We start from the raw sequence: 26,855 nt of genomic DNA, 5'->3' as shown, positions 1-26,855 counted from the left end.
CCTTTCTTATACCCAATGTCTCCTTTAAAGTAGGCCTACTTCAAAGCAAAGTCTCACTTGAATGTGAAATCCTGCCTTGCCCAGGCCAGGCCCCAGACACACACCAGGGGGTTGGAGACTGCATTGTGTGAGGGCAGGCACAGCCCTTTCTGGTGTGAGTGACCACTCCTCCCCTCCCTCCTAGCACAGAGGGCTCATCAGGACATGCAGACTACACCCCAGCTCCCTTTGTGTCACTGTCTAGTGTCAGGTGCAACCAGCCCAACTGTCAAACTGACCCAGACAAGGAATCCACAAACAAGCAGAGTCACAGAAATGGTATAAGCAAGAAAATGCTCACTTTCTAAAAGTGGGATTCTCAAACACACAATCTCAAAATCAGCTTTAGTAAAATATGTATTTTTAAATTGTGAGCTCAGAGACCCCAAACTCCATGTCTATCCGCTCCCAAAGGGAATCTACATTTTAATCAGATTTAAAGGTAGCACTCATGTTAACCTATTAGAGGGACAGGCCTTGCAGCAGGGAAAAACGAATTTAGCAGTATTTCACTGTCAGGACATATAAAACACATTACTATATGTCCTACCTTAACCATACACTGCACCCTGCCCTTGGGGCTACCTAGGGCCTACCTTAGGGGTGTCTGATATACGAAAACGGAAGATTTAGGCCAGGCAAGTGGGTACACTTGCTAAGTCGAATTTACAGTTAAAACTGCATACACAGGCACTGCAGTGGCAAGTCTGAAACGTGATTACAGAGCTACTTATTTGGGTGGCACAAAGAGGGATGCAGGCCCACTAGTAGCATTTGATTTACAGGCCTTGGGCACCTCTAGTGCACTGTACTAGGGACTTACTAATAAATCAAGTATGCCAATCATGGATAAGCCAGTTACACACACATTTTGTAAAGGAGCACTTTGTACTTTAGCACTGGTTAGCAATGGTAAAGTGCCCAGAGTAATAAAAACAGCAAAATCAGAGTCCAGCACACATCAACAACCTGGGAAACAGAGGCAAAAAGTTAAGGGAGACCAAGCCAAGGATGAAAAGTCTAACAGTACCATATACTAGGGACTTATAAGGGGGGTCCAGTGTGCCAATTGAAATTGGTAAAGGAAGCCACTAGCCTATAGTGACAAATTTAAAAGCACAGAGAGCGTAATCACTGAGGTTCTGATTAGCAGAGCCTCAGTGACACAGTTAAGCACTATTTACAAGACACACATTCGGCCACAACTATGAGCACTGGGGTCCTGACCAGCAGGATCCCAGTGAGAAAGGCAAAAACATACTGACATGCAGGTAAAATTGGGGGTAACATGCCAAGAATTATGATACTTTCCTACAATATGTTATAGCTGACATCTGATAGGCTGTATTTGGATTCTTTGTATGTGTATATTTTATTACCTCTAAGGCCTACACATATCCGCAGGTATAATTCATGTGTTGAGTGGGGATAGGATTCACAGAAGTATGTCATCCAGTGCTGGCAACCAATGGGGTGGCTTGATTTGTTTCCCCAAACAAGCAGGGGTGGGGTGGTTTAAGTCTGTGTGCGTGGAAATTAGTACATGAGGGTAGGTATCTTAGGGTTTAATGGTTAAAATTTATTGGTATTGTCACTAGACTTATGTTTTTTGTTTGTTGGACATACTTAAAGAATGATATGCATAACAGAGAAAAAAGATTTACATATACATGGGAGACACAATGTTTCTAGAGCAATAGATCCAGAGGGTGAAGGCTTAGCAACACACACTGCATTGGTTTAAGATAATGTAATGGAATGTGGCTGTTTTAAATTGCCTCCTGAAATACAGATGGTCAGGGAAGAAGGATCAGTCTATAAGCCAGTATTGTGCCTCACTGAGACCCATGTAGCATCTAAAGACAGGGCCCTCCTAAGGCAACTGGGCTATGATATAATTGTCTGCAGTGCACAACATGTCTCAATTTTTGGGATGGCCTTTCTAAGTTCTCGACATTTTGAATTTAAAACCCGTTAAACTCTATCTGATCCACAAAGCAGATGGGCAATCACACAGCTCAAATTTCAACATGAATTACATACTATCTGTGCTGTGTATGGCCCTAATACAGATGATCTCATAATGTTTGATATGTTAAACCTTGATTTGGAATGGTGGCCTGGGGATCTGATAATATTAGGCGATTTCAACTGTATCTAGAATAATGAACTAGGTCAAATAAACCGATCTGCAACTCCTCGCATGATTAGAACTAGGCATTCTATTAAGAACCTAGCTCAAGTCCGGGTTTAGTTGACGGATGGAGGACACTTAACCTGGATAGCCCGGAGTACACCTACGACTCTGCACCATATCAACACTATTCCAGGATTGATATCATTTTTATTTCACATGACTTGAATAATCACCTGCGATCATAATCCTATACTTGTAGCCCTTCAAGCATCAGATTTTAATAAGGAAGAAGGCAGATGGATTTTTTCCCGATCACTATTAACAAACCTGCATTATAAAACAAGAATGATTAGCTTGTTAACAGAATTCATAGCTGTCATTGTAAGATCCTCGGTCCCTAATGTGGTCTAGGATGCTTTGAAAGCTTATATACATAGGCCAACTAAGCAGTCAATTCATTTTAAGACAAAACAAGCTTCAGCATTGGAGAACACATCAGTTACACTTAGAAGTTTGGAAATTGGAACAGAATCATGCTCAGGCCATCTCGGAAAAAGACCCTAGTGATCGAAAGATACATCTTTAGTTGATGAATACCGTAGTGGTGTCATTTGTGTCTACAGGGAGAAGATCACTGCAGCATACAAGGCCAACAGGGTGTCACAATTCAAATATAAGGTAAAAATTGGTAGTGTTTTAAGCGTGCAGAAAAAAGGCACCAAAACAAGGTTATGTGGGGAAAACAGCATTTTGACTCCCAGGTGATATTGATCACGTTATGGATTTTTACAAAGATCTAAACAGCAGTTATCAGCCACCACAGCAGAACAAAATAGATGAATATCTACATAGTATTAACATCCAGTAGCTGAGCCCAACACAGACATGGACTCTTGAGGATGATATTACTCTGCTAGGCTTGGAGGTGGCTATGAAGTCCCTTCCGTTAGGGAATGTGGCAGGCAGCGACTCCATACCACTTGAGTTTTCCAAAACATTCATAAATTTACTTACACCTGTACTTATGTCTTTTGTTATTAGTTGTGGTCAAAGCAGCGATACTCCATATTCCTGGAACAATACTAACATCATGGTTTTTCTGAAACAAAAGGAGAAGGCACCTAAAGAAGGAGGGTCATATCGACATAGTTCCTTAATCATATCAGATGCTAAAATATCTTGCTGTGGATATACAAGATCTGGTGTGCCCACAACAGCATAGGGTTATCCCAGGCAGAGACACTATTAATCATACAAACTCTGCCTTTGCTTTATTCAATACAGCTAACTCTCTTGGGAGATTGGTCGGTATGATCCTCCTGGATGATCGAGTCTCATGGGTATATGTATGGTCAACCATTTACAGCATAGGATTGGTGATAAATGGTTTAATTGTGTACAGAGCCTCTGCCAGAACACAATGGCTAGACTGATTTTATACGGACACGCAATTTTTATACGCAACTTTGTTCAGGACATATACGGGTACAGGGCCGGGGTATATATTATCTTCTTTATTGTTCACCCTGTAGGTTGAGCATTATCCACAACAACTTGTTATAATCCCGGAGTCTACTGGTAGTACTGAATGGGGTGGAAATCCAAATCAACACCTGTGCATATGCTATTGCTGTGTACTCAATGGACCCATCCCAACCTATGGAACAAATCTCAATTGAGGCAGAAAGCTTTGGGGCTGTTTCCGGGTACAGTCTTAAATTACTAAAACACAAACACTGCTTAATTGCACAACTGATAAAAAATTCTCAGGGGTCCTGCCAGCAGCCACCTAACTAGGTATTAAAATCATTAGCAGGGTCGATCAGATAATATGACTAAACGGTTAGCAGCTACTTCACAAGTGCATAGCAAAGACGGAGGCTTGCTTTCAACTCTCAATAAGTATTTTAGGGTGCTGCAACATAGTTGAAATGTATTTCTCTACCTCCATCATGCTGTTCCACTGCGTGTTCCCAATTCTTTGTTCAGACGACTAAATGTCATCATAAGCAGTTTTATTTAAGGATACAACACCGCCAGATGTGATATTCAGTTTATCAAGCTCCCTCCTAACCGATGGATTTTGGGTAGCATTCAGATCACGAATTAGGTGCTTCCTTACCGACTTTACCCTTACTCCAATACATTAGTGTATCAAATAGCCTTTGGGACTGATTGGAAATTCTGGCTATGTAGAGTTTTCAATCCAAACTGTTTTAAGCGGGCATGTTTTGAGATGGGTACAGATATTCGTAAAATCTGGGGTGATGTATGCTTTGCATACCAGATACCTCTTGTCCATTCTTACACCATAAGAAGCAATATGGCGCAATCTGCTTTTCCTCCTACATTACATGATGCAACATCTAGGTCATGGTACTGTAGTAGATTGAAAACAGTAGAGCAATTATACAACTATCAAGGCTTGTTCACGTTTTTACGCTACAATCATTAAATAATCTCCTACAATATACTTTCCTTAAGCACTACCAGCTCCATAATTCTACCTACAGTGCTTCACTGAACGACCCCGAGATTTTGGTATATATTTACCGTACAAACAGCAAACTAACAATTAGGAGAACTCTATAGAATTACAGGCAGTCATAAAGAGGATGACTTGTCTAATTTACCACATAAGTGGAGTCTCCAATTTGGCTAAGAAACCCAAGCAGCTGACGTCTCGAATACTTTTGAAATATTAAACTGTTCTTTCATTTCAGTTAGCTTGAAGGTCAAGCAATGTAAAACTCTTTGTATGCTGTACTGCACACCAGAGAAGACTAATAAATGGGTTGACATTAACACAACAACAGCAGGCGCCCAAGGTATGGACTGCATGCTGTGGATAATATCCACATGTTTGCCAGCTGTCCACATTTCAATAGCCACTGGCCTGACATTGCTCTGCTGTTATCCCGGCATCTAGAACTTGATGTTCAGCTATCTATAAGAAATATTATGTTAGGATTCAAAGCCAACGATGACCCGCGAGTCTCTGTTTTCTCCATCGCAATTATAGTTGCCCGCTTGTGGATAGCCAGGGAATGGATTATCAGACACGCCCTGCGGTGTGTGAATGGTTGGCACTTCTCTGTCAGATATATGAAACCGAGACTGCCATCCTAAGGCTTAAAGGCAATAAGGGGGGGGGGGGTCTTAATCAGATGTAAGTACACTTTACACTGTCAACTATCCATGATGATCTTTTATTTATTATTTTTTTAACTGTTTGTGACCAAATCCAGTTTCATAAAAAATAATTTAAAAAAAGAGGCAACCTCTCCTGGACTTTAATATTGAGGGTCTTGGATTTGCGTTTTTTCTATCGTTCTTCAAGATTGTGTCCCCTCCTTTCCGTAGTGTTGAATTATTTTCTTATTTCATAGATGATTTGTTCTGTATTTGGGGGCAAGTGTGTCTTGCATTGTTGAGGAGATGTCATTGCATGAGTATTTCTTGTGATGTTTCAGGAAAGGTAGTCATTTAACCAAAGTGTGGAGTATAATTTTGGAAACTGGTAAAACTGTTCTGCACTGCAGTAGCACCGTTCAAACCGATCACAGCAAACTTACTTTCAGGCAATATATGAACAATCACATTGAGCAGAGAAGTCAGTCAACAGAGGGAAATGCTGTCCAAACGTCTCTTGAAATGTAAAGTCAACTTTACCGTGAAACTAATTTTGTTTTAGGGAAAGGACAGTATAAAGTAATTATCTTGATGCATCTGGTATTTTCCAGGTGAATGCTACAACAATTGACGGTGTAACTCCGTTATTTAATGCATGCTCAAGAGGCAGTGCTAGTTGTGTGGATCTTCTGTTGGAGTATGGCGCAAAAACGCAGTTGGAGTCATGTCAGCCTTCCCCGACTCATGAAGCATCCAGTAAAGGTACAGTTCAATGAATGTGGTATGGCAGGTGTAAAAACTGTATGCTAAAACATTATGGCTCTTTTAATAGTCTACCAATATTGAAATGTCTACCTAACATGTCCCATGCTGTATTGGCAGGTTACAGCGATTGTTTGGAAGTACTGATCACCTGGGGTATAGATGTTGACCAAGACATTCCTCATTTGGGAACTCCTCTTTATGCAGCTTGTAAATCCCAGCAAATCCACTGCATTCGGAAACTACTTTATGCAGGTAACAGCACTGTGAGTGTAATAAATCTATTAAAATCAGCATGCCGTTACCATGAACAACTCTAGTGATTTAAGACTGTAAAGTCTTGTTTCACTTCAAAGCAAATAGACAATGGGCCTGATTCCAACTTTGGAGGAAGGTGTTAATCTGTCCCAAATGTGACGGATATACCACCAGCCGTATTACGAGTCCATTATATCCTATGGAACTCGTAGTACGGCTGGTGGTATAGCCGTCACATTTGGGACGGATTAACACCTCCTCCAAAATTGTAATCAGGCCCAATATCATTTTGTGAGGGCCCCTATGAGAAACGATTGGTGAAAGAGGATTGACATACTTACGATGCAGAAAATACAATTTAACAGACAACATGTCCTTTAAAAGCAGGTTACATACATGGAAATTTGATCACTTGAATTTTAGAGTATTGTCAGTGTACAGGAGAAAGCAATTTTACATGAGTAATCTGTTATCTCGGGGGATAGTTGCATATGAGTGCTGCAAACTGAATATGGCAAAAAGAAACATAACAAATTGTAAACAAAGCAGAATTACTCTACATCTCTAACCATGTTATACACATGATAAGTTATTTAATATAACATTGGTGGCATAAATCTAGCTGGGTAGTGGTTTAAATGCAATCAAAAATGTTCTTCATAGCTCTTCCAGGTAACATTCTATCCACAGTGGTCTTTCCTCTTGTCAGTCATCTTTAAAGTGCGGATGGAGCCCCTTGGTAGGTAAAAACGTGACTATTAACCAGAATGCAGATAACACCCACTTTTACCAGCTGAAAGACTTGCTTGCCACGATCCACTTTTGTATGTTGAAACTAAGGGCCTTATTTATACTTTTTGGTGCAAAACTGCACTAACGCAGTTTTGGACCAAAAGGTTTTGCACCGGCTTGCACCATTTTTTAGCACCAGCTGGGCACCATATTTATGGAATGGTTCAAGCCGGTGCAAAGGGTAGGCTAGCTTAAAAAAAAATGACGTTAGGCAGGTTTGAGTCAAAATAAATTATCCTAACCAGACTAACATCATTTTTTGACGCTAAGGGGCATATTTATACTGTGTTTGCCCTGAATTAGTGTAATTTTGTTTTTACTCTAATTCAGTGCAAAACTAACTCCATATTTATACTTTGGTGCTAGACCCGTCTAGTGCCAAATTTATGGAGTTAAAGTCATTTCTTGGAAGTGGAAACCTACCTTGCCTTAATGAGATGCAAGGTAGGCGTTCCCGTGCCAAAAAATGACTCTATCGCCTAAACGCCATATTTATACTCCCATGCAAAAATGGTGCAAGGGAGGAAGGAGGAGTCAAACAATGGGGCAAAGCTTGCTTTGCCCCATTTTTTACAGCCTGGGTCAGGGCAGGCGTTAGGGGGCCTGTGGGCCTATTTCCATGGTGGAACACCATGGAATAAGCCCACAGGTGCCCTCCTCAGGCCCCAGGGGCACCCACACCAACACCAGAAGGACTGCGGAAGATGGGGGACCACATCCCAGGTAAGTACAGGTAAGATTGCATTTTATTTTTGAAAGTGCCATAGGGGGCCCTGAAATGGGCCCCATACATGGCACAGGGTGCAATAACCATGCCCAGGGACCCCTGTCCTCTGTGCTGGCCATTGGGGTGGTGGGCATGACAGGAGTCATGTGGCATGGTAGGTTTAGCACCATAAAATGATGCTAATCTGGTTAGAGTCATTTTTTTTACTCTAACCTGCCTAAAGTCATTTTTTGGTGCTAAACCCTCTTCTTCTACACTGCCAGCCCCACCCGACTAAAGTCTTTTTTTTTTTTACTCGAGCCTACCCTTTGCACCGGCTTGCACCATTCCAGAAATGGTGCAAGCCGGTGCAAAATTTTTGGTGCAAAACTGAGTTAGTGCAGTTTTGCAGCAAAAAGTATAAATAAGGGGCAATATTTTGTAAATTTGTGCCACTTTTGCGTCAAAAAATTACGCTAATGCGGCGCAAAAAAAGTATAAATCAGGGCCTTGGTGTTAGACGGGTCTAGCACCAAAGTATAAATATGGAGTTAGATTTGCACCAAATTAGAGTAAAAAAAATAACGCTAATTCGGTGCAAACAGAGTATAAATATGCCGCAGAGTATAAATATGCCCCTAAATATGGCGTTAAGGCCATAGAGTCAGTTTTTGCACGGGAACGCCTACCTTGCATCTCATTAAGGCAAGGTAGGTTTCCACTTCCAAGAAATGACTAACTACATAAATTTGGCGCTAGACGGATCTAGCAGCAAAGTATAAATATGGAGTTAGGTTTGCACCGAATTAGAGTTAAAAAAAATGACACTAATTCGGTGCAAACAGAGTATAAATATGCCCCTAAGTCTGCCTAAATTGAACTCCATGATGTAATTCACTCTCTTCTCAATCACCAACAGGCAACAGCAGGTGTAAGGCTTGCTAGGAGAGATGAAAATGTAAAGCTTTTCCCTTTAATTTGTCAGCAGTGCCTGCTCCTTGGGCTTTCACATCAGCACGAATATTAACTCTTGGACGCACATCAAAAACATGACAAAGTCTGCATCATACCAACTGCTCTTGGTTCAAGAGTGAACCGCTTTCTACCGGAAACAGACTTCTTGTATGTTAGTGAAAGCAATGCCTTACTGGCCAAGATCTCCTGATCATCCTGACAACCCACAAGAGTGACCTATTCGATTGTAAGCCTTCAAAAACATAAGATGATTACAACAAATCTCAAGGAATTCCTCTAGCTCCCAGTAATCACCCACTTTACTATAAAGACATCTGGGATTGTCCACAATGTTTTCAACTCCAGGACCCCACCATACCCAGCATCCAAAAACAGAACCTCTGAGAATATACAAAAAAAGACAGAACAACAGCATCACCAGTCTGGAAACCAAGAACTGCAACAGGAAGGCTAGGTGTCACAGATTCTCCCAGTACTCCCCCAGATCTTAAAAACTGTGCTTATCCCAATCCCATTCCACCTCTACTTCGGAAAAAGGATGACATTCTTATTCATCAGGGCAAATGGTGTCACAATGTAACCACCTCGTTTCTGGGCCTTCAGAAGATAGTTCCTTCTTCCCTTGTCCCCAGCATCTCATAATACCCTCTAATTACTGAGCAATGTTTTGTTTTAGAGTAATAACCCAGTTACTCACCATTCATACTGATTACCCATCTGTTTGAAGGTGGCTTATTAGTAGGAGTTGGTAGGTACCCACCACTAATAATAAGGCAACAATCACAGTATAAGGTCCAGTCTTGGTCTCAATAAATTATTCCCGTCCTCAACCCTTGGTAGCTGGCAACGAGCAGGCAGGTTTAACTTAGGAGAGAGTTGTGTAAAGCATTTAAAAACACCCATATAATAAATAAGTAAGACACAGCACACAATAAAAACCCAACACCAATTTATAGAAATAGGAAATATTTTATGAATAAAATGACACCAAAACAACAAAAATCCAGTGTAAGGAATAGGAGATATGAATGTTTAAAGATTAAAAGTAAAACAAGTGCTTAGAAACAAATAAAGCTCAAAGCGTTAAAAAAAACAGGTTGTGCTGAACCGGGATAGAGTCAAGCGTTCCAGCCGCCCATGATGTCACACTTCTACACTTACTTCCAGAAGTGTTTCCTGATGCAGGAAAGTGGTCCACAGCACCGACCAAGGGTTCAGAAGCTTTGGTTTGCCTCTTGGGGTCTCAGACTACAACTCCCACAATGCACCTGGTCATTCCAAGTAAAATCCAGGTGAAGCTTATCAGCTGGAGTAATCCTTTTTGTTGATGTTGCGGGTAGCCCTTCCAGCACTTTCCCACCTGTTGCTGATCATGGAGTCCACTCCTTATCCTGTGAAACAGGCAAAGTCCTTTTGTTATGAAGCCTTGTGAGTGAAGCAGGTGCAGTTCTTATAAGTGCAATCTTCTCTTGTGCAGTCGAAGGGTCCAGCAGGGCTTCCATTTGTTTCTTTTGGGACATTGGGGGACCATAATACCAATCCAAGATTCCAGAATCTCTGTTTTGCTCCTTGGGACATTGGGACTACAATTTCCACAATACACCTGGCCTAATCCTTAAAAGTCCACTGAATGCTTTCCAGTTCGCAGAAGTTGATGCAAAGGACTCTTGGTAGCTCCTTTATACCTGTCGATTACAGGGAGTCCATTCCTGAATCCTTTAGAAGCCAGGCAAAGTCCTCTTTTGTGAAGTCCAGAGTGTGCAGCAGGTGCAGTCATCCAGAGTGCAATCCTTTCGAGTGCAGCCAGGTTTCCAGCAGGGCAGTCCTTCTTCTCCTTGTAGTTTCAGGCAGGGATCTGAATTGCTGGGCAGCTCTACCATATTTATCCAGTGTTCCTGGGCAACAAGCAGGGGAGAACCACTGACCAGTGGGGTGGAGGGTGGCACCCAGATGTATGACATCTTCCTCTAAAGTGTGGCATATTCTTGTCCCAGAAAGCACTATTCCTTCAAAATGGAGAAACTCTGTCCTGGAGGTTAAGATCTGGCTAAGCCATCCCACGGGTGTGGCTAAGTTTCCCTAGCACTCTCCTTCAAACCCCTCTGCTAATTCAATTACTGGGGCTCCTATCTGACTGTGGGTGCAGGAAATGGGGGTGAGCCTGTGTCCTGTCCTAACTGTTATTCCCTCTTTGAAGACCAGTTTGGCTATGCAGCCCATTTCCTGTTTGTTTTGCTCTGTAGCTTGCAGATCTCCACCCATCGGATGTCCTTTATCTCTATGCAGGCACCTTCAGACCTCAATAAAACAGCCTGGCAGAAGCTGGCCAATCAGAGAAGGGTTACTGAAAGGTTGGATTTTGGCTCATCAGAGAAGCAAGCTATATAGCTCTTTTCCGTGTTAGTTATAATAAATCTAACAGTGGCAAGTTGTTGTATTTATTCTATCATATTTAGCTCCTTCCTGTCAGTAGTTATACTTTAATAAAGTATTCCCATGTTGGCCTATGGAGCTATTGGGCTATAATGGGGAAAACGAAATTGGCAGTTTTCTCCTCACAAGGGCTTGCAAAACATAGTTTAATGTCCCTGCTTATAGTTACAAGGCACCCTACATCTGGGGCACATAGAGGAGACCTTAGGGGGGACTTATCTGTAAAAAATAAGGTAGTTTAAGACTTGGGAAGTACTTTTAACTCCAAAGTCAATAGCTGCCTTTAAAATGACAGCAGGCATCACAGCAGTACACACTTAGGTGCATTAAATCTACTGGGCCTCTAAACCTACATGCCCTACCATATACTAGGGACTTACATGTAGGTTGTCATGCCAGTTGTGATTACCTAATTACCATATACCTTTTAAACAGAGCACTGGCCCTGGGTCTGGTTAGCAAAACCCAGGGCACAGTCAGAGTCAGCAACCACCAGTATCAGTCAAAAAATGGGGGTGATCAGGGCAAAAAGGATGACTTTCTCACACCATCCTTTCCAACCTCAGTGACCTTCTCTATATTAACCTGTCTTCAAGCAACATACTCTCACATGTACCCTCCCAGACCACCCTTAAAGACTTCTCTTGTTCTCTTTGGGTCTACAAAGTACCTTCCTAGTCAAGTATTGTGAAACACCTATCCTCACTGTGAGAAATTTAGTTATTGGTTGAGGTGGTTTTAGCCCTTCTCAAGAAGCAACAACAATCTTTGTCAGGGTGAACCACAAAAGTCACTAAATTAAGCTGTGCTTAACGCTCTGACAGTTTGGTACAAAAACACTTAGGGTTAACTTAGAGGTACTGTGGTAAGTATTTATGAAGTACACAAGCAGTAATAACATGCAGACACAACACAGCACAAATTCCACACCAATTTAGAAAAATAAAGAAACATTCTTAAATAATAATACACCAAAGACATCCTATAAGTAGAACCAAACTTATGAATTTTTAAACTTTAAGGTGAAAAATTGTGTCTGAAAGTTTAAAGCATCAACTGCAGTTATCTGGTCGTGCAAGATCAGGGCATAGGCCGACTGTGATTGAGCACGGTATGGCTACAATAGGTGGATTTACAGAGACTTGGCTTACCTTTGACTTAGAAGAATTTTTGAAGAGAGATTCCTGAGAAGGTAAAGTTGAGTGGGGCAAGGCAGCCAGGGTGTTCCGAGGAGGAGGAGGCATCATTGTTGGGGAGCTGCTGGACTGAGTTGCAGTGAAGGTTTCTGCCTTCGGAGTTTGTCACTTTTTTGGAAGGCAGAAACTCCAGTGGGGCGAAACTGCAGGCTGGAGAGGATGAGGGCTCCGTGCAGTTGGATCCTTTGGTGAGAGGTTGTGCTGAACAGGATTTGCTGCTGCAGAGAAGAATGTAGTGGGTGCTACCATGAATTCAGGCCGACTGGTGATGCAACTTGGGAGGACTGACAAGCATGTATGTTCAGGTCTTCTGTAGGTCACTTTTTAGTGACATTTATTTTAAGTCCCAACTTTTAGGGTTAGTCAGTAGTAACACCTTTAGCACCTTTAGCACCACCAAAAAGCGCCCAGGACTGGAGGGGCACCACTTGGGAGGGGAAGGAGGGTCAGGATTCACTCCAGAAGAGGCTAGGTGCATGGTTCAGGGTCTCTGGAGCATGTTTTGTCCCTGTAGTTCACACAAGAGGCCAGCTAACTAACCCTTGGAGTCACTCTGATAGTCCTAGGTTCAAGCAGAAAGGCAGGCCCCAAGCAGCAGGGCGGTCCTCTGGTAGCAGCAGGACCATCCTCTGAGGTACAAGGCAGCCCTCAAACAGCAGGGCAGTCCTCTGGGGATCCAAGGCAGTCCCTCTGATGTCCTCCACAAGGCCAGGCATGTGCTGAAGAGTTGGTCTGACGGTCCAATAGTTACACCTGGTGCCAGCCTTTGAAGTGGAGAAAACCTCTAGGTTACCCCTACATCTAGTTCTGGGAAGTTGCTTCCTTCCTTGTCCTTCCCAGGCTCCAAGTAACCTAGAGTGTCTGAGTGTGCTGGAGGCAACCCTTTGAAATGTCAGTGGGGCAGGGAACAGCTGTAGCCCTATCATCCTGGCAGGATGGATCATCCTGCCAACACATAGTCCCCCTTTGTCTCACTGTCTGGGAGAAATACACAAAGGCCAACTGCCAAGCTATTCTTAGTCCCTGTGACCCAGGACACAGGCTGGAGGCACCAAATGGTTAGGACAAGAAAATGCCAACTTTCTAAATGTGCCTTTTTCAGACTTGTGGCTTATAATCCGACTTTACCATTAAAGAGAATTTTGATTAACAATTCATTTGAGACCAAACATGACATTTCTACCTATCCCCAATCAAAGGGTAGCACTTATTAAATGTAAAAAGGTAACCCAATGTTATCCAATGGAAGAGGGAATCTTTACAGTAGTGAAAAACACATTTATGAGTGTATCACAGGGGCGTGGCCAAGATGACGGTGAGTGCGGTCGCTTGAATCAGAGCTCCGCGCCCGGCCCACAATTATCCTGTAATCCTCCTGTCCCCAGGTGTTGAAAACCTCCAAACCCACATGCTTCATGCTCAGTAACATCCCGAGACCCTGAAGACCTGAACAAACTAACGCAGCGGCTCGCCCGGGGCCCCGATGGTAAAGAGACGCGGACGTGCACCAGCGAGGAGCCGAGCGGCCCGACGATAGCGGCGGCTGCACCCTGCGCGCAGGTACGGAGCGATCCTAGCGCTGCGGGTGGGGACGGCGAGGAGCCACGGATGCACCCTCGCATGCCATAGACGCCCGATCTAACGGGCTGCTTAAGACTCCGGACGAACATTAGGGCCTAGTCGCGAAGCACGCGCAGAGCGACGCGGCCCGATTGAGATCTAACTGCGGACGAGGAAAAAGGCCGCAGACCGAAGTTTCTGGAAACTGCTGTTTAATCAAATCGAACGCTTGCGTGCTAAGGGGAGGCCAGGTCGATGGGGAGGTACGGAGCCTAGCAACAAATGCGGTGCACTGGCCATTCCCAACATGAAACGTACAACGGAGCTCAAAGGTGAAATCAAACTACGCTGTGCTCTATTGACGGAGTGTTTTGGGTGGGCCCAGAAGTCAAGCACTATGTAAAGGCATCCACCACACCCACCAACGAAACTGGACTCAGTGACATTCCCTAGCCTTGCACACAGCCTGGGAGCAAAGCCGTTTCTTCCTTTATTTTTTTCCTAACATAAAATGCGCAGATACGGGCACCGCAGCACGCAACCACGGATACACCCTCGCATGCCATAGGCGCCCAATCTAACGGACAGCTTAAGACCCCGGACGAACATTAGGGCCAAATCGCGGAACATGAGCATGACGGCGCGGCCCGATTGAGATCTAACTGCGGACGAGGAAAAGGCCGCAGACCGAAGTTCTTGGGAACAGCTGTTTAATTACACCGAACGCTTGCGTGCTAAAAAGAGGTCAGGTCGATGGAGAAGTACGGAGCCCAGCAACAACTGCAGAGCGCTAGCCATCCCAACACGTAACGCACATCGGAGTTCAAAGGGGAAATCAAACTACGCTGTGCCCTATTAAAGGAGTGTCTTGGGTGGGCTCGGAAATCAAGCACTAGGTCAAGGCATCTACCACACCCACCAATGAAAATTGGAATCAGTGACATTTCCTAGTCTTGCATACAGCCAGGGAGCAATGCCGTTTCTTCCTTTTCTCTTTTCCTAACATAAAACGCACAGATACGAGAACCGCAGCGCGCAACCGCCAACTGCAAGTACCAGGCACACCTCTCTTGCAAGGAGCAAAGCTGATTCTCCCCCAACATAAAACGCACAGACACGTGCGCTGCAACACGCAATCATCAATTGCACATATCCGGCGCATACCTCTTGCGGAACGCATCAAGCTTCCACTGATGGGCACACAACAAATTTCGCCTAATCAGATACAAGAACCGTATAAACTAACCACCTCAATCACAACGCAATACGAAGAGAGCTCAGAACAGACAAAACCATGGTGAAACCGAAGCCACGAGGGGCCAATCAGAGACCAGACTTGGGGACCCGCCAACGATGGAGAGCCCAGATCCACTGCACAAAGTGGCTGAAACGCTAGCTGCTCACTCGTTTCAAATTGACAAGGTACTGCAGGCAATATTAGAAACTAAAACATCCCTGGAAGGAAAGATAGATGCAATGACAGTGGAAGTCACTATTCTACGCACTGAACACCGGAAGCTAGCGGATAGAGTAACCACCGTCGAATCTACCCTAGAAACATCTCAACCAAATATAGAGGACATGAAAAACCGAATACAACAGCAGGAATCTGAGATAATACAACTCCAAAGACGTGCGGAGGAGGCGGAAGGCCGTTCACGCCGTAATAACATTAGATTTATGGGATTTCCAGAGCGAATCGAGCTCCCTAACGCAGAGTTATTTCTAGAGAGCTGGCTAAAAGAGCACATATTACAGCAGGAGGCCTCCCCTTTTCTGACAGTGGAGCGGGCACACCGGATCCCGGGCGGTCCCGCACGCCCGGGAGCCCCTCCTCGCCCATTAATAGCCAGGCTGTTGAATTACCGTGATAGAGATCAAATCCTAAAGAGCTTCCGTGCGCTGGGACCCGTCGAAATTGAAAACGTAAAAGTCACAGCTTATCCGGACTATACAGCAGAGGTCCAGCGCAGACGTGCCACCTTTACTAAGGCAAAACAGGTACTACGCGATAAGAACTTGCCATACTTCCTCATGTATCCTGCCAGACTACAAGTAGTGGATGGCGATAAAACTCCCGTCTTCCCGTCCCCAGAGGATGTATGGACTTGGATCCACGCCAAGGGCTTAGTAGACCCCACAGATGAACACCCAGAGCAAAAGGAATGGCTAACACAACAAAAGCGTAAGAAAAGGAAATTGAAACCCAGAACCGGATCACGCCCTACTGAAAAGCAAGCATCGGACTGGCAAGCTCAAGCATTAAAGGACGTTAATAGGTTCTCGAGCATTCGAACACAGCACAACCGCGAATATGGCACCACGTACTCGGACTCGGTGGGGTCCCCGCAAAGCCTGCCCACATCCCCACTAATCTCGGGACCGGTGGTCACACCACGCACCGCAGACGACCTCTGAAAAGGTAACGCACAGATGTAGCGATCAACCTACTCCGAAAGCCATAAACACTATGCGCCTGAAGCCAGCGTGCCTTCCTGCCTGAACGCGCCTAAATGGGAGAAGACGACACCCGAATGGGCCGGACCCCGCGGCTACCTTGGACCACATACCACAGCAGCCCCCTAACCCAGATGGGTTCCCGTATGGACACGAATCAGCTCGAAGCCACTCTTGCACCTGTTGTGCCTAGTTATTCACACTTTTCCCCCTTTCCCCTTTTCCTCTATACTCCTCTTACTCTTAACTCCTTAAGGTATGTATTAACTACACCACACTCGAGGGTTGATCAGATTTGGGGAGGTTGGGGGGGCAATGGGCGTTGGGACGCAGCAAATCCTACTTAAAAACATGCACCGCTAGTGATTCGTACACAAAACGTCTCAATGACATACAACATTGTAACCTGGAACATAAGAGGCCTGGCTAACCCAACTAAAAGACGCAGAGTACATACATATCTCAGACGCCACAAAGTGCATATAGCTATACTACAAGAGACCCATGCCACCACACAAGAATTAAAGGAAATTAATAAGAGCTGGTCGGGCACTGTTTATGGAACTAAAATATCCAAATATGCAAAGGGAGTACTGATATGGATCGCACCAGGGATCCCAAACACGGTCCAAGACACGTATATAGACACAGATGGCAGATATGTCTGCCTCACTGGAGAGTTGGATGGTAGACAGCTAGCCATAGCTGGTATATATGCCCCAAATTCGGGACAAGGGGAATTCCTGAGGGCCACATCCGCACAGATCTCACGGGACCCGTCCATACCAATTATCTGGGGAGGAGATTTTAACAGTGTACCGGACATCTCTATGGACAGATCACACCCGCCATTAATAAGCGCCCCTAGTAGACGGGTATCTGAGATGTTAAGGTCCTGGATAACAGAACAGAGGCTACATGATGCATGGAGAAGTCTCCATCCTGTTGATAGAGAATATTCCTTTTATTCACCCGTACACAACCTCCACACACGGATTGATTTACTATTATGCTCGCCCACATTAACACACTTAATACATAGCGCCAACTATCTGGCCAAAACCCTATCGGACCACTGCCCCCTAATCGTCATACTGAGATGGGGTATTCAGCCATCACGAATATCCACTTGGCGCTTACAACCCATCTTGTTGCGCGACCCGCCATTCCGGGAAGAACTAGCTGACACCATAAAGTCATATTTCACAATTAATAGTCTAACAGCCACAACACGCACAATCGAGTGGGACGGACACAAGGTGGTAGTCAGGGGCATGTGCATCGGGGCTGCAGGAGGTATCAGGCGCACACTGCTCTCAGAGCTACATGACACCGAGGAGAAATTACGGAAGGCAGAATGCGAGGCGGCCTTAAATAGTACTGCTAAGAATACCACGATCACACTCAAAAAGCAATGGGGCGATGCCGAAACCCGTCTACAAAAATTCGACTATCGATACCATACAGCGCGATTACACGCCGAGGGCGATAGATCAAGTCGTTTGCTGGCCTGGTTAGCGAAAGGGACCCAGCAGCATACTCCTATAAACGCCATCCGCCTAGATACTGGTGTGATAGTAAATACACAATCAGAAATAAACGACGCATTTAGGCAGTATTATGCAAGGTTATATCAGGCAGAAGGCAGAACCTCCCCCACTCGCACCACAACTAGAAGATTTCTTCAGGACCTCCCACGTAAATCAATTAACGGCTGCACAAGCACTAGAGTTAGACAAACCCATCGAAAGTGACAAAATAAAACAAGCACTGCAACAGCTAGCCCACAATAAAGCACCAGGGGGGGACGGACTACTGATCGAGTACTATCAGACTTTCTCATCACAAACGCTCACTCCATATCTGACCATGCTACAGGAGGCATATGAAACAGGTCGTCTCTCAGACTCACAACGCGAAGCTACGATTGTAGTCCTCCGTAAAAAGGGCCGCAACCCACTTGACGTACGCTCTTACCGACCCCTATCACTTTTAAACACGGACTGTAAAATATTAGCCAAGGTACTATCCAACCGACTTCTCCCAATAATTTCTTCCCTGGTACACCCAGACCAATCAGGATTTATACCAGGACGCAACACCTCTATCAACATCAGGAACCTATTGCGCCTGATCGCTGAAACTCCTGATACAGACTACTCCAGAGTTGCGGTTTCACAAGACGTTGAAAAAGCTTTCGACACACTGGGATGGCCATATTTGATGGCAACCCTGCAGTTACTGGGATTTGGTAAAGTGTTCACACGCTGGATATCTATCTTATATTCAGACCCCATAGCTAGAGTAAAAACGGGCACCATCACTTCCGAAAAATTCAAGATCGGTAAAGGCACGCGACAGGGATGCCCCCTGTCACCACTTCTGTTCGCACTAGCCATAAAACCCCTCGCGGCTAAATTGCGCAATGAAGCCACAAGATGGGGCATACCGGACGGCGTGGAACACCGCATAGTGTCCTTATACGCAGACGATGCATTAATATACTTACGTAACCTAACCGAATCCCTACCAATCCTGCTACAATTATTGAACTCATTCGGAGACATATCCGGCCTACGCATCAAATGGGCCAAATCATGTCTATTCCCCATGCGCCGACTACCCGACACACAGAACCACATACTCACTGAGCATAATTTACAATGGACTTACAGCACTTTCAAATATCTAGGAGTGCACATATATCATGAAGAAACTGACCTCAAGGAGGGCAATTTAGACCGGACGATTAGATCAATAAAAGGACTGCTGCCCTTTTGGTGCGCACTACCACTATCACCTATGGGTAGAGTGGCATTAATCAAAATGATTATACTCCCTCAACTACTATATTTTTTCGCTGCCCTACCACTATGGACCCCTAGCACTTTTTTCGCACAGCTGAACAAGCTGTTGATAGACTTGATATGGAGCACCGGATGCAAACGTGTGGCTTTGGCTAAGATCTGCCTACCACTGGACAGAGGCGGGATGGGTGTACCACAGTTTGAGCTCTACTACGCAGCTGCTCAGCTGCAATGGATCCTAATTTGGTTACAAGACCCCACTCACTCGGAAACCCACACTGTGAGCACACAACTGGGTGGTTTAAACATACTGGAATGGCTCGTGGGACGTGTGGCCCTACCGCGACACAGCAATATCCTGTTAAAAGTGGCCAAAAGGGTGTGGCGGCGCTATGTGAACAGGGGACCCGGAAAACCACCATACTCGCCTAAGACCCCTTTACTCGCCATCCCAGGGGTACATAGATTACATGGCCGCCTGTGTCTCACTGATTGGGCTGCCAAAGGCCTCCGGTTAGTGGGAGAATTATTCGCAGAGGGCCAATTTCTCCCCTACAAAGCACTCGCGTCGACGTACACTCTGGGACAGGGCAGTTTTATTATGTACGGCGCACTACAATCTCTAATACGCAACGCATGGGGACACGGTAGCAGGGAACCACTACCATCACCTATTCTGCATGAATTGTTATCAGACACCAGTACATCAACACGAATCTCAGGGATCCATAACGTGCTACGAGCTATCCCAGAAGAAGCACAGCCACAAGCTAAGAACAAATGGGAAAAAGCACTTCACACACAATTCACAGCTCCAACATGGTCCATGGCCCTCACATTCAAACGCGAGGTATCGCGCAACGCACGTTTCAGATACACCCAGCTCAACTACCTACACCAGACGTACCTGACTCCACACCGAATCCGCCACATGTACCCCCAAGCTAGTTCTTATTGTCCAAGGTGTGGTAACACAGAAGCTGATTTCTTGCACATGACCTGGAACTGCCCACCACTACTCCGAATATGGCAAGACATCACACAACACACTGCTACATGGCTGGGTATTCCCCTAGCACTTACCCCTGAGTCCTGCCTATTGGGTATCAGACATAAACGTAGCAAAGATAAACAAAAACACAGATACGCAGATCTAGCATTTGTAATCCTCAAACGACTCATCGCCACACAGTGGAAATCACCTAGCGCCCCAGATTCCCGCCACTGGAAAACTGACGTACAGCGTTGGGTCAATGCAGAAATACAGGTGTTGCACACATTACGTGATTTAGGAGTGGTAGTCAAGCATGCTGATATATGGGACTCCGTGGCGGATCAACTACAGGAAAAAGATGATACACAACCTCCCTAGTCTTCAGGAATAATACTGATCCGAGACATCACAACCAACATATTTTCTATACACAACTACCCAGACCTGAAACCTCATTCAAACACAGTTGATAAAAATATAAACACACACCCTAGATATTCAGCTGCGAAACTATATCCACAAAGATACACTCCACCCACGACAAATGCACCCTGCTTGAAATCATTACCCCACGCGCTGATCGCCCCGTAGACCTCCCCCCCTCCACGGCGGACATACCTCCTACATCAGACCACCAAACAACAGACTTGCGACCACTTATCAAACAGAGTATAATCTTCATACCTTTCTACTATCTATTTTATTTTTTTATTTTTATTTTTCCCCACTCTATTCTTATCTTTTATAAGTATTTTAGTAGTATGCGTTTTGTTTATGTTATAAATGCAATAAAAAGATTTAACAAAAAAATTAGTGTATCACTAGCAGGCATGCAAAACCTAAAGAGACATACCCTACTTTTTAAATATAATGTGCTCTACCCTGTGGATCGTTTAGGGTCTACGTTAGAGATAAGTTATATGTATTAAAAAGGAAGGTTTAGGCCTGGCAAAGGGTTACTTTACAGGGTTGAATTGGCAGTTTAAAACTGTGCATAGGCTGCAGAGGCAAGCTTGAAATGTTATATAATTATAATAATAATAGGATTTGTAGACCGCATAGCTAGTTCTTACAAAGTGTCCCAGCGATAGGATCCTGGCACCCGAAAAGAGATTACCCGCCCTATTGAACTAGTTTGTAACCAGACCCAAAAAGGCATGTTTTTAATTTTTTCCTGAAGAGAGTTTCAGTTGGAGCCTGCAGGGGTGTGGAATTTGAAAAAGAATCTACTTGTCCATGGGACAGGCTGCTTCTTATATCTACTTGTCCTGTAAAAAAAACTACTTGTCCTTTTGGTACCATGTAGTGCAGCAACAAATTATGGCAGCAAACTCATTATGTAAGAGCTCTGATAACAGCCTCTCTGATCATGCCAGGACTCATACTATAGTAGGGCTTGAATACTTGCAATTTCAATCCCTACTATAGCAATTCCTTTATTTTGCTACCTTTCTGCTGATCTGGGTACCGGGCTGGTGGAAGGAGTAAGAAATAATTCCAGGGCTGGAATGCCTTTGAGTTTACAACCCTACTAACTTGCAAGTTTTAAGGATGTTCACTAGCTCTTCTCTAATCTTTTCCCATACTGAGAAAGGTTAGAAATTTACTCCTGACAATGGCAGAAGTAGAATTTCTTCTAAGATTAGGAAAAAAGTGGTTGGAGTCAATGTGAACTTGTAAACGCTCAATAGATTTTTGCATGAGCAAATCTACACATGCATATTTCCTCGTACTAAAATACAGTTCTCAAATATTTTCTAGGAGTACGATTTCCTGGTCTACTTCTGTAAGTTCTTGTGACTTCATGAAAGCCACTAATTCAACAACATATAGCATGTGTGCACTTTTGTGACTCTATTTAAGAATTCGGTCTCTAATTAGGTCTGGCGTTGACCAAGACATTTAGTTTTTATTAAAATTCTATTTCGCTCTCTCTGCTGTTCCTCAAGCAGCATACTGGCACACAAAGTAGTTTTGTTCTGTGCTAGGTACTACTGTGGCAATCAGTGGTGTAACAAAACTGGGGGGGGCCCTCTGCAAAGAACATGGAGGGGCCACCCCTCCAAACTCACTCAGGGCAGGTGCTATGCCGAGGGGGTTCCCCGCACCGCAGGGACTGCAGAACCTATGTTACACCACTTGTGGCAATGTGTGCTTTTTGACACCTAAAAGCTTATTTGGCTTTTTGCCAGTGTTTGTTACAATTCTGAGGACCTGACAGCTTCAACAAAGTGTTACAAAAGCCACGTCAAGGCATGCATTGACGAAACCAAAAGACTAACAACAAATGTTGGATCGGTTGGCTTTGCCAGTGCTTGTTTATTTTAATGCTTTCCATAATCTTGTTGAAAATGGTTACACTGATTTTCCATTAGGAATATTTTTGGGAAATACTAGCATGCATCAACACATTTTACTAAATGACACTTCAAAGAAATAGCACCTAAAATTTCCTAGTAGCGAAACTTTTTTTCCTACTTTTGCATCTAATCAGAGAGCATTCTGGGAGCATTATATTTAGTTTCATATTGTTAAACTTTTCAAATGTGTGTACACTTTTTTTTTTTTCCTCAACAGTTGTCAGTAGTGCAGTGTAACCTTAAAATGTTTTTTTTCAGCGCTCACCCTAATAATAAAGGCTTTTCAATAATGAACCATCATTACATGTTCAAACACCATAAGCATATGGACACATATATTACCTCAACTGCAGACAGTCCCTTCTCTGTAAACTGGCAGCCAAAATGTTTGTGCTGCAGGGGGTTGGGCCTGCTTGTCCCAAGGACAAAATAAACACTGAAACTTGTTGCCCTGGAGCCCAAACAATATGTTCCGGGCGATAGGAATTCCACATCCGTGAGCCTGCAGGATAGTGAGGGGAAGATAATTCCACACTTTAGATGCAAGGTGACCAAAGAAGCTGTCTCCAGTTCTGATTCCTTTTTAATTTTGGGACAGACAGTTTTGCTTCAACAGATCTCATGCTTCTGGATGGCACATATGGTTTGACCATCATCTGGCAATAGCGTGGACCATGGGAGGATAGAGCCTTATTGCAGTAGTAGGGAGCTTTAAAGATGATTCTCTGCCTTACCGGAAGCCGGTGTAATTTCCCAAGTGCAGTTCCAACGGAAGCATGCTTGGGCAGGTTCAGCAATACATGTGCTGCAGAGTTCTACACCCGTTGGAGCCTGCTCAGGCGAGATTGGGACACACCTAGATAAAGAACATTGCAGTAGTCCAGCCTGGTTTGCAGTTTTTTTTTTGCATACTCTGGTGGAAGATGGATAATTTTCTTCGGAAATCTCAGTATCCTGAGGCATTTCCCTGCTAATGCAGTAATCTGGTTATCAAAAGGCAAGTTTATCATCAAACCAGATACCCAGATTTTTGACCTTGGGTTTAAGGAATGGTAGAGGACCGCAACTCTCAGGCCACCAGGCATTGGACCAGATGTTGCGGTGTTTACCCACTACCAGCACCTCAGTCTTCCCTGCATCCAGTTTTAGGCAGATTGAGTCCATCCATGCAGCAAACTCTGACACACGTAAACAAAGGGAAGAGACCATATGTTTGCTGTTCTGAGACAGAGTGATGACAAGTTGCATGTCATCCACATGAGAGATGATGGTAAACCCATAGTGCTCAATGACATCTGCCAGAGGGCGAAAGTAGAAATTAAATAATGGTGGACTGAGTGATGAACCCAGAGGCACTCCTTGGTGCAAGGGGCACACCATTGAGTGTAAGGGTTTTTGGGAGACCTGAAATGACTGACCCTGCAGAGCTTTACCGCCCACAACACAGTTCCAAAGTCTCCTGATCAAGATATTATTTGATAGTTTGATATTTTCCAGAATCAGCAAACTGACTCAGAGGCCAGTAGAAGGGTGGATTCAGTGCTGTATGAAGGGTGAAAGCCTGATTGTGTCTCATGGAGAAGATCATTATCCTCCAAGAAATTAGAGAGCAGGCCATTTACGTGCTTCTCTACCATGTTAGAGAAGATTGGTAGCAGTGAGATGGGTCTATAGTTTTCAGGCTTAGAATGATCATGTAAAGTTTTCTTTTTAAAAGTGGAACCACCAGGGCATGTTTCCAGTACTGAGAAACAGCCGGAGGACAGAGAGCAGTTCAGTAATTCACACAGGACCAGTTGGATTGTCTCATATCTCACCTCTAAGATGGAAGGAGATACTGGATCCAGTAGAGAGCCAGATTAGATGACTGAGTTTAGGATGTCAGCTCCTCAAATTGAATGGGATTAAAATATATGAGCTTGGAGTTGTCAGCCGAAGAGTCAAACCAGGTATTTAGACATGGATAGTTTCTAGCTTCAGCAAGAAAGGAGGCATAGATAATCTCCACTTTTTCAAAGAAAAAGGCAGCCAGAGCGTTACAACTCTCCTCAGACGGAAGAGATGAAGATGAGACTGAGGACGACGAAGTAACAATTTAACAATTGAAAAGATTTTGCATGAGGCGTTATTGGCAGATTTAATTTTCTTGCCATAATAATCACAGTGAGAGTGACTAATAAGCCAGTGATAAGTTTCTAATGCCGCCATATGGTCCACTTTACAAGATGGATTGTAGGTTCTACGCCAAAGGCGCTCACACTTTTTAAGATTAAGAAGCATGCAATCGAAATAATTAGACCATCAATCTTTGGTAATTGTGTGGCCTAGATGTAGAAGAAAAGCTTGCTAGAAAGAGGTCTATCATTTTGGCTTACAATGCATCCTTTTTGGCTTGTTTGGGTAAAAGATTATTCATGGCTGTTAGAAATGGGGTCTCTAGTTGGCAGTCGGTTTGCACCCTGTCCAAGTAGGGACATTTATTCTAGTCAGAATACGGGGGATACCTGCTCAGATAACCACTGCCCCCACCCCCCTGTAGCTTGGCACGAGCAGTCAAGCTTATCTCAGAAGTAATGTGTAAAGCATTTGCACATAACACACAGTAACACAGTGAAAACACTACAAAAGGACACCACACCAGTTTTAGAAAAATAACTCATATTTATCTATTTAAAACGAGACCAAATATGATAAAAATCCAACTTACAGTAATAAAAATATGAATTCTGCAAGATTTACTCAAAAATACAGTTCCTTAAAAGTCAGTAGCTCCACCTGGGGCTATCACGGCATCATGAGCAACAAAACTCAAGAAGACCCGCAAACAGTACCTTGGATTTGTAGGGCGTTGTGATCTCCGCGGTGAGCTCTGGAGAGCGGCGTCACTGATGTCGCGGTGTCAGTTCCAGAGTCGGTGCAGGAATCGTCAGGCCCTTGAAGTCACATGCCTTGCGGATCGAACTCCGGGCTGATGAAGTCAGGTGCACCGGTGTTGATGGCGTCGGAGCTACGGTGCGAAGCAGGACGAAGCGACGTACGGTGCCCACAGGTCACGGTGCAGGCAGCAGCTCGGTGGCGGCATCCAGCAGCGTCGGTGAGACCAGAGCTGCAGTGTAAAGCAGGGTGGTGCAACGTGCGGTGTCCACAGGTCACGGTGCAGGCAGCGGTGTCGTAGTTGTGGAAGCGCTGTTGTCGATAGGCCCAAGCTAGCGGTGCAGGACCATGCTTCGTGACCCTCACAAGCGGTGTCCACAGGCCACAGTGCAGGCAGGGATGCCTGGTGACGATACTGGAGTCGATGGTGCTGGCGTCAGTGGACCGGGGCTACGGTATGGGACGGTGCTTCATGCTCCTCACGAGCGGTGTCCACAGGCCACAGTGCAGGCAGCGGCGCCGGTGTCAGCAGGAGCGGGGTCTTCAGGGAGGCCCAGGCTGCGGTGTGAGCAGGCGATGCCAGAGTGCGGAGCCCACACGTCTCGGTGCGAGCAGCGGCTCGGTGAAGTTGTCTGATGACAGCATCGGTGAGACCAGGGTCGCTGTGCGAAGCAGGGCAATGCGACTCCATGTGGCGTCTGCAGGTCACGGTGCAGGCCAGCAGCGTCGCTGGGGTTTCCCCTCTTGAGAAGCACAAAACACACAGCTCCCAGTGCTGCAGTTTGAGGAAACTGAAGTCTTTGGTGTCCCTGAGACTTTCAACAGAAGGCAAGCTCTACTTCAAGCCCTTGGAGAACTTTCTCAAGCAGGGCACACAGATATGTTCACCCTTTGCACTCTTTTTAGACAGAAGCAGCAACTGCAGGCCAGTCCAGCAAAGCAGCACAGCAAAGGGACAGTACTCCTCCTCCAACTCTTCAGCTCTTCTCCTTGGCAGAGGTTCCTCTTGATTCCAGAAATATTCTAAAGGTCTGGGGGTTTTGGGTCTTCTTCTTATACCCTGTTCTGCCTTTGAAGTTGGCAAACTTCAAAGCAAAGTCTCAAGTCTTTACAAGATCCTTCCTTGTCCAGGCCAGGCCCCAGACGCACACTAGGGGGTCTGAGACTGCATTGTGTGAGGGCAGGCACAGTCCTTTCTGATGTAAACGACCACTCCTCCCTCCCCTCTAGCTCAGCTGGGTCATCAGGATATGCAGCTACACCCCTGCCCCCTTTTGTGTCACTGTCTAGAGAAGAGGTGTGAACAGCCCAACTGTCAAACTGATCCAGACGGGGAATCCACAAGCAGGCAGAGTCACAGAATGGTTTAAGCA

At 44.8% G+C, this 26,855-nt stretch overlaps 1 protein-coding gene across 2 annotated transcripts in view; it reads left to right on the top strand.

Moving 5' to 3' along the window:
- Positions 1-26,855, top strand: part of ASB5 (ankyrin repeat and SOCS box containing 5) — a 341,741-nt gene that overhangs the window by 284,068 nt on the left and 30,818 nt on the right. For both annotated transcript variants that reach the window (XM_069244651.1, XM_069244658.1), the window contains exons 4-5: positions 5,920-6,070; positions 6,191-6,325. In XM_069244651.1, coding sequence (XP_069100752.1) covers positions 5,920-6,070; positions 6,191-6,325 — 286 coding nt within the window. The remainder of the gene's footprint in view (positions 1-5,919; positions 6,071-6,190; positions 6,326-26,855) is intronic.

The sequence above is a fragment of the Pleurodeles waltl genome, chromosome 1_2 (assembly GCF_031143425.1).
Source record: "Pleurodeles waltl isolate 20211129_DDA chromosome 1_2, aPleWal1.hap1.20221129, whole genome shotgun sequence".
NCBI lineage: Eukaryota > Metazoa > Chordata > Amphibia > Caudata > Salamandridae > Pleurodeles > Pleurodeles waltl.
The sequence above is the reverse complement of the archived record's forward strand: the minus strand, read 5'-3'. Positions and strand labels throughout refer to the sequence as shown.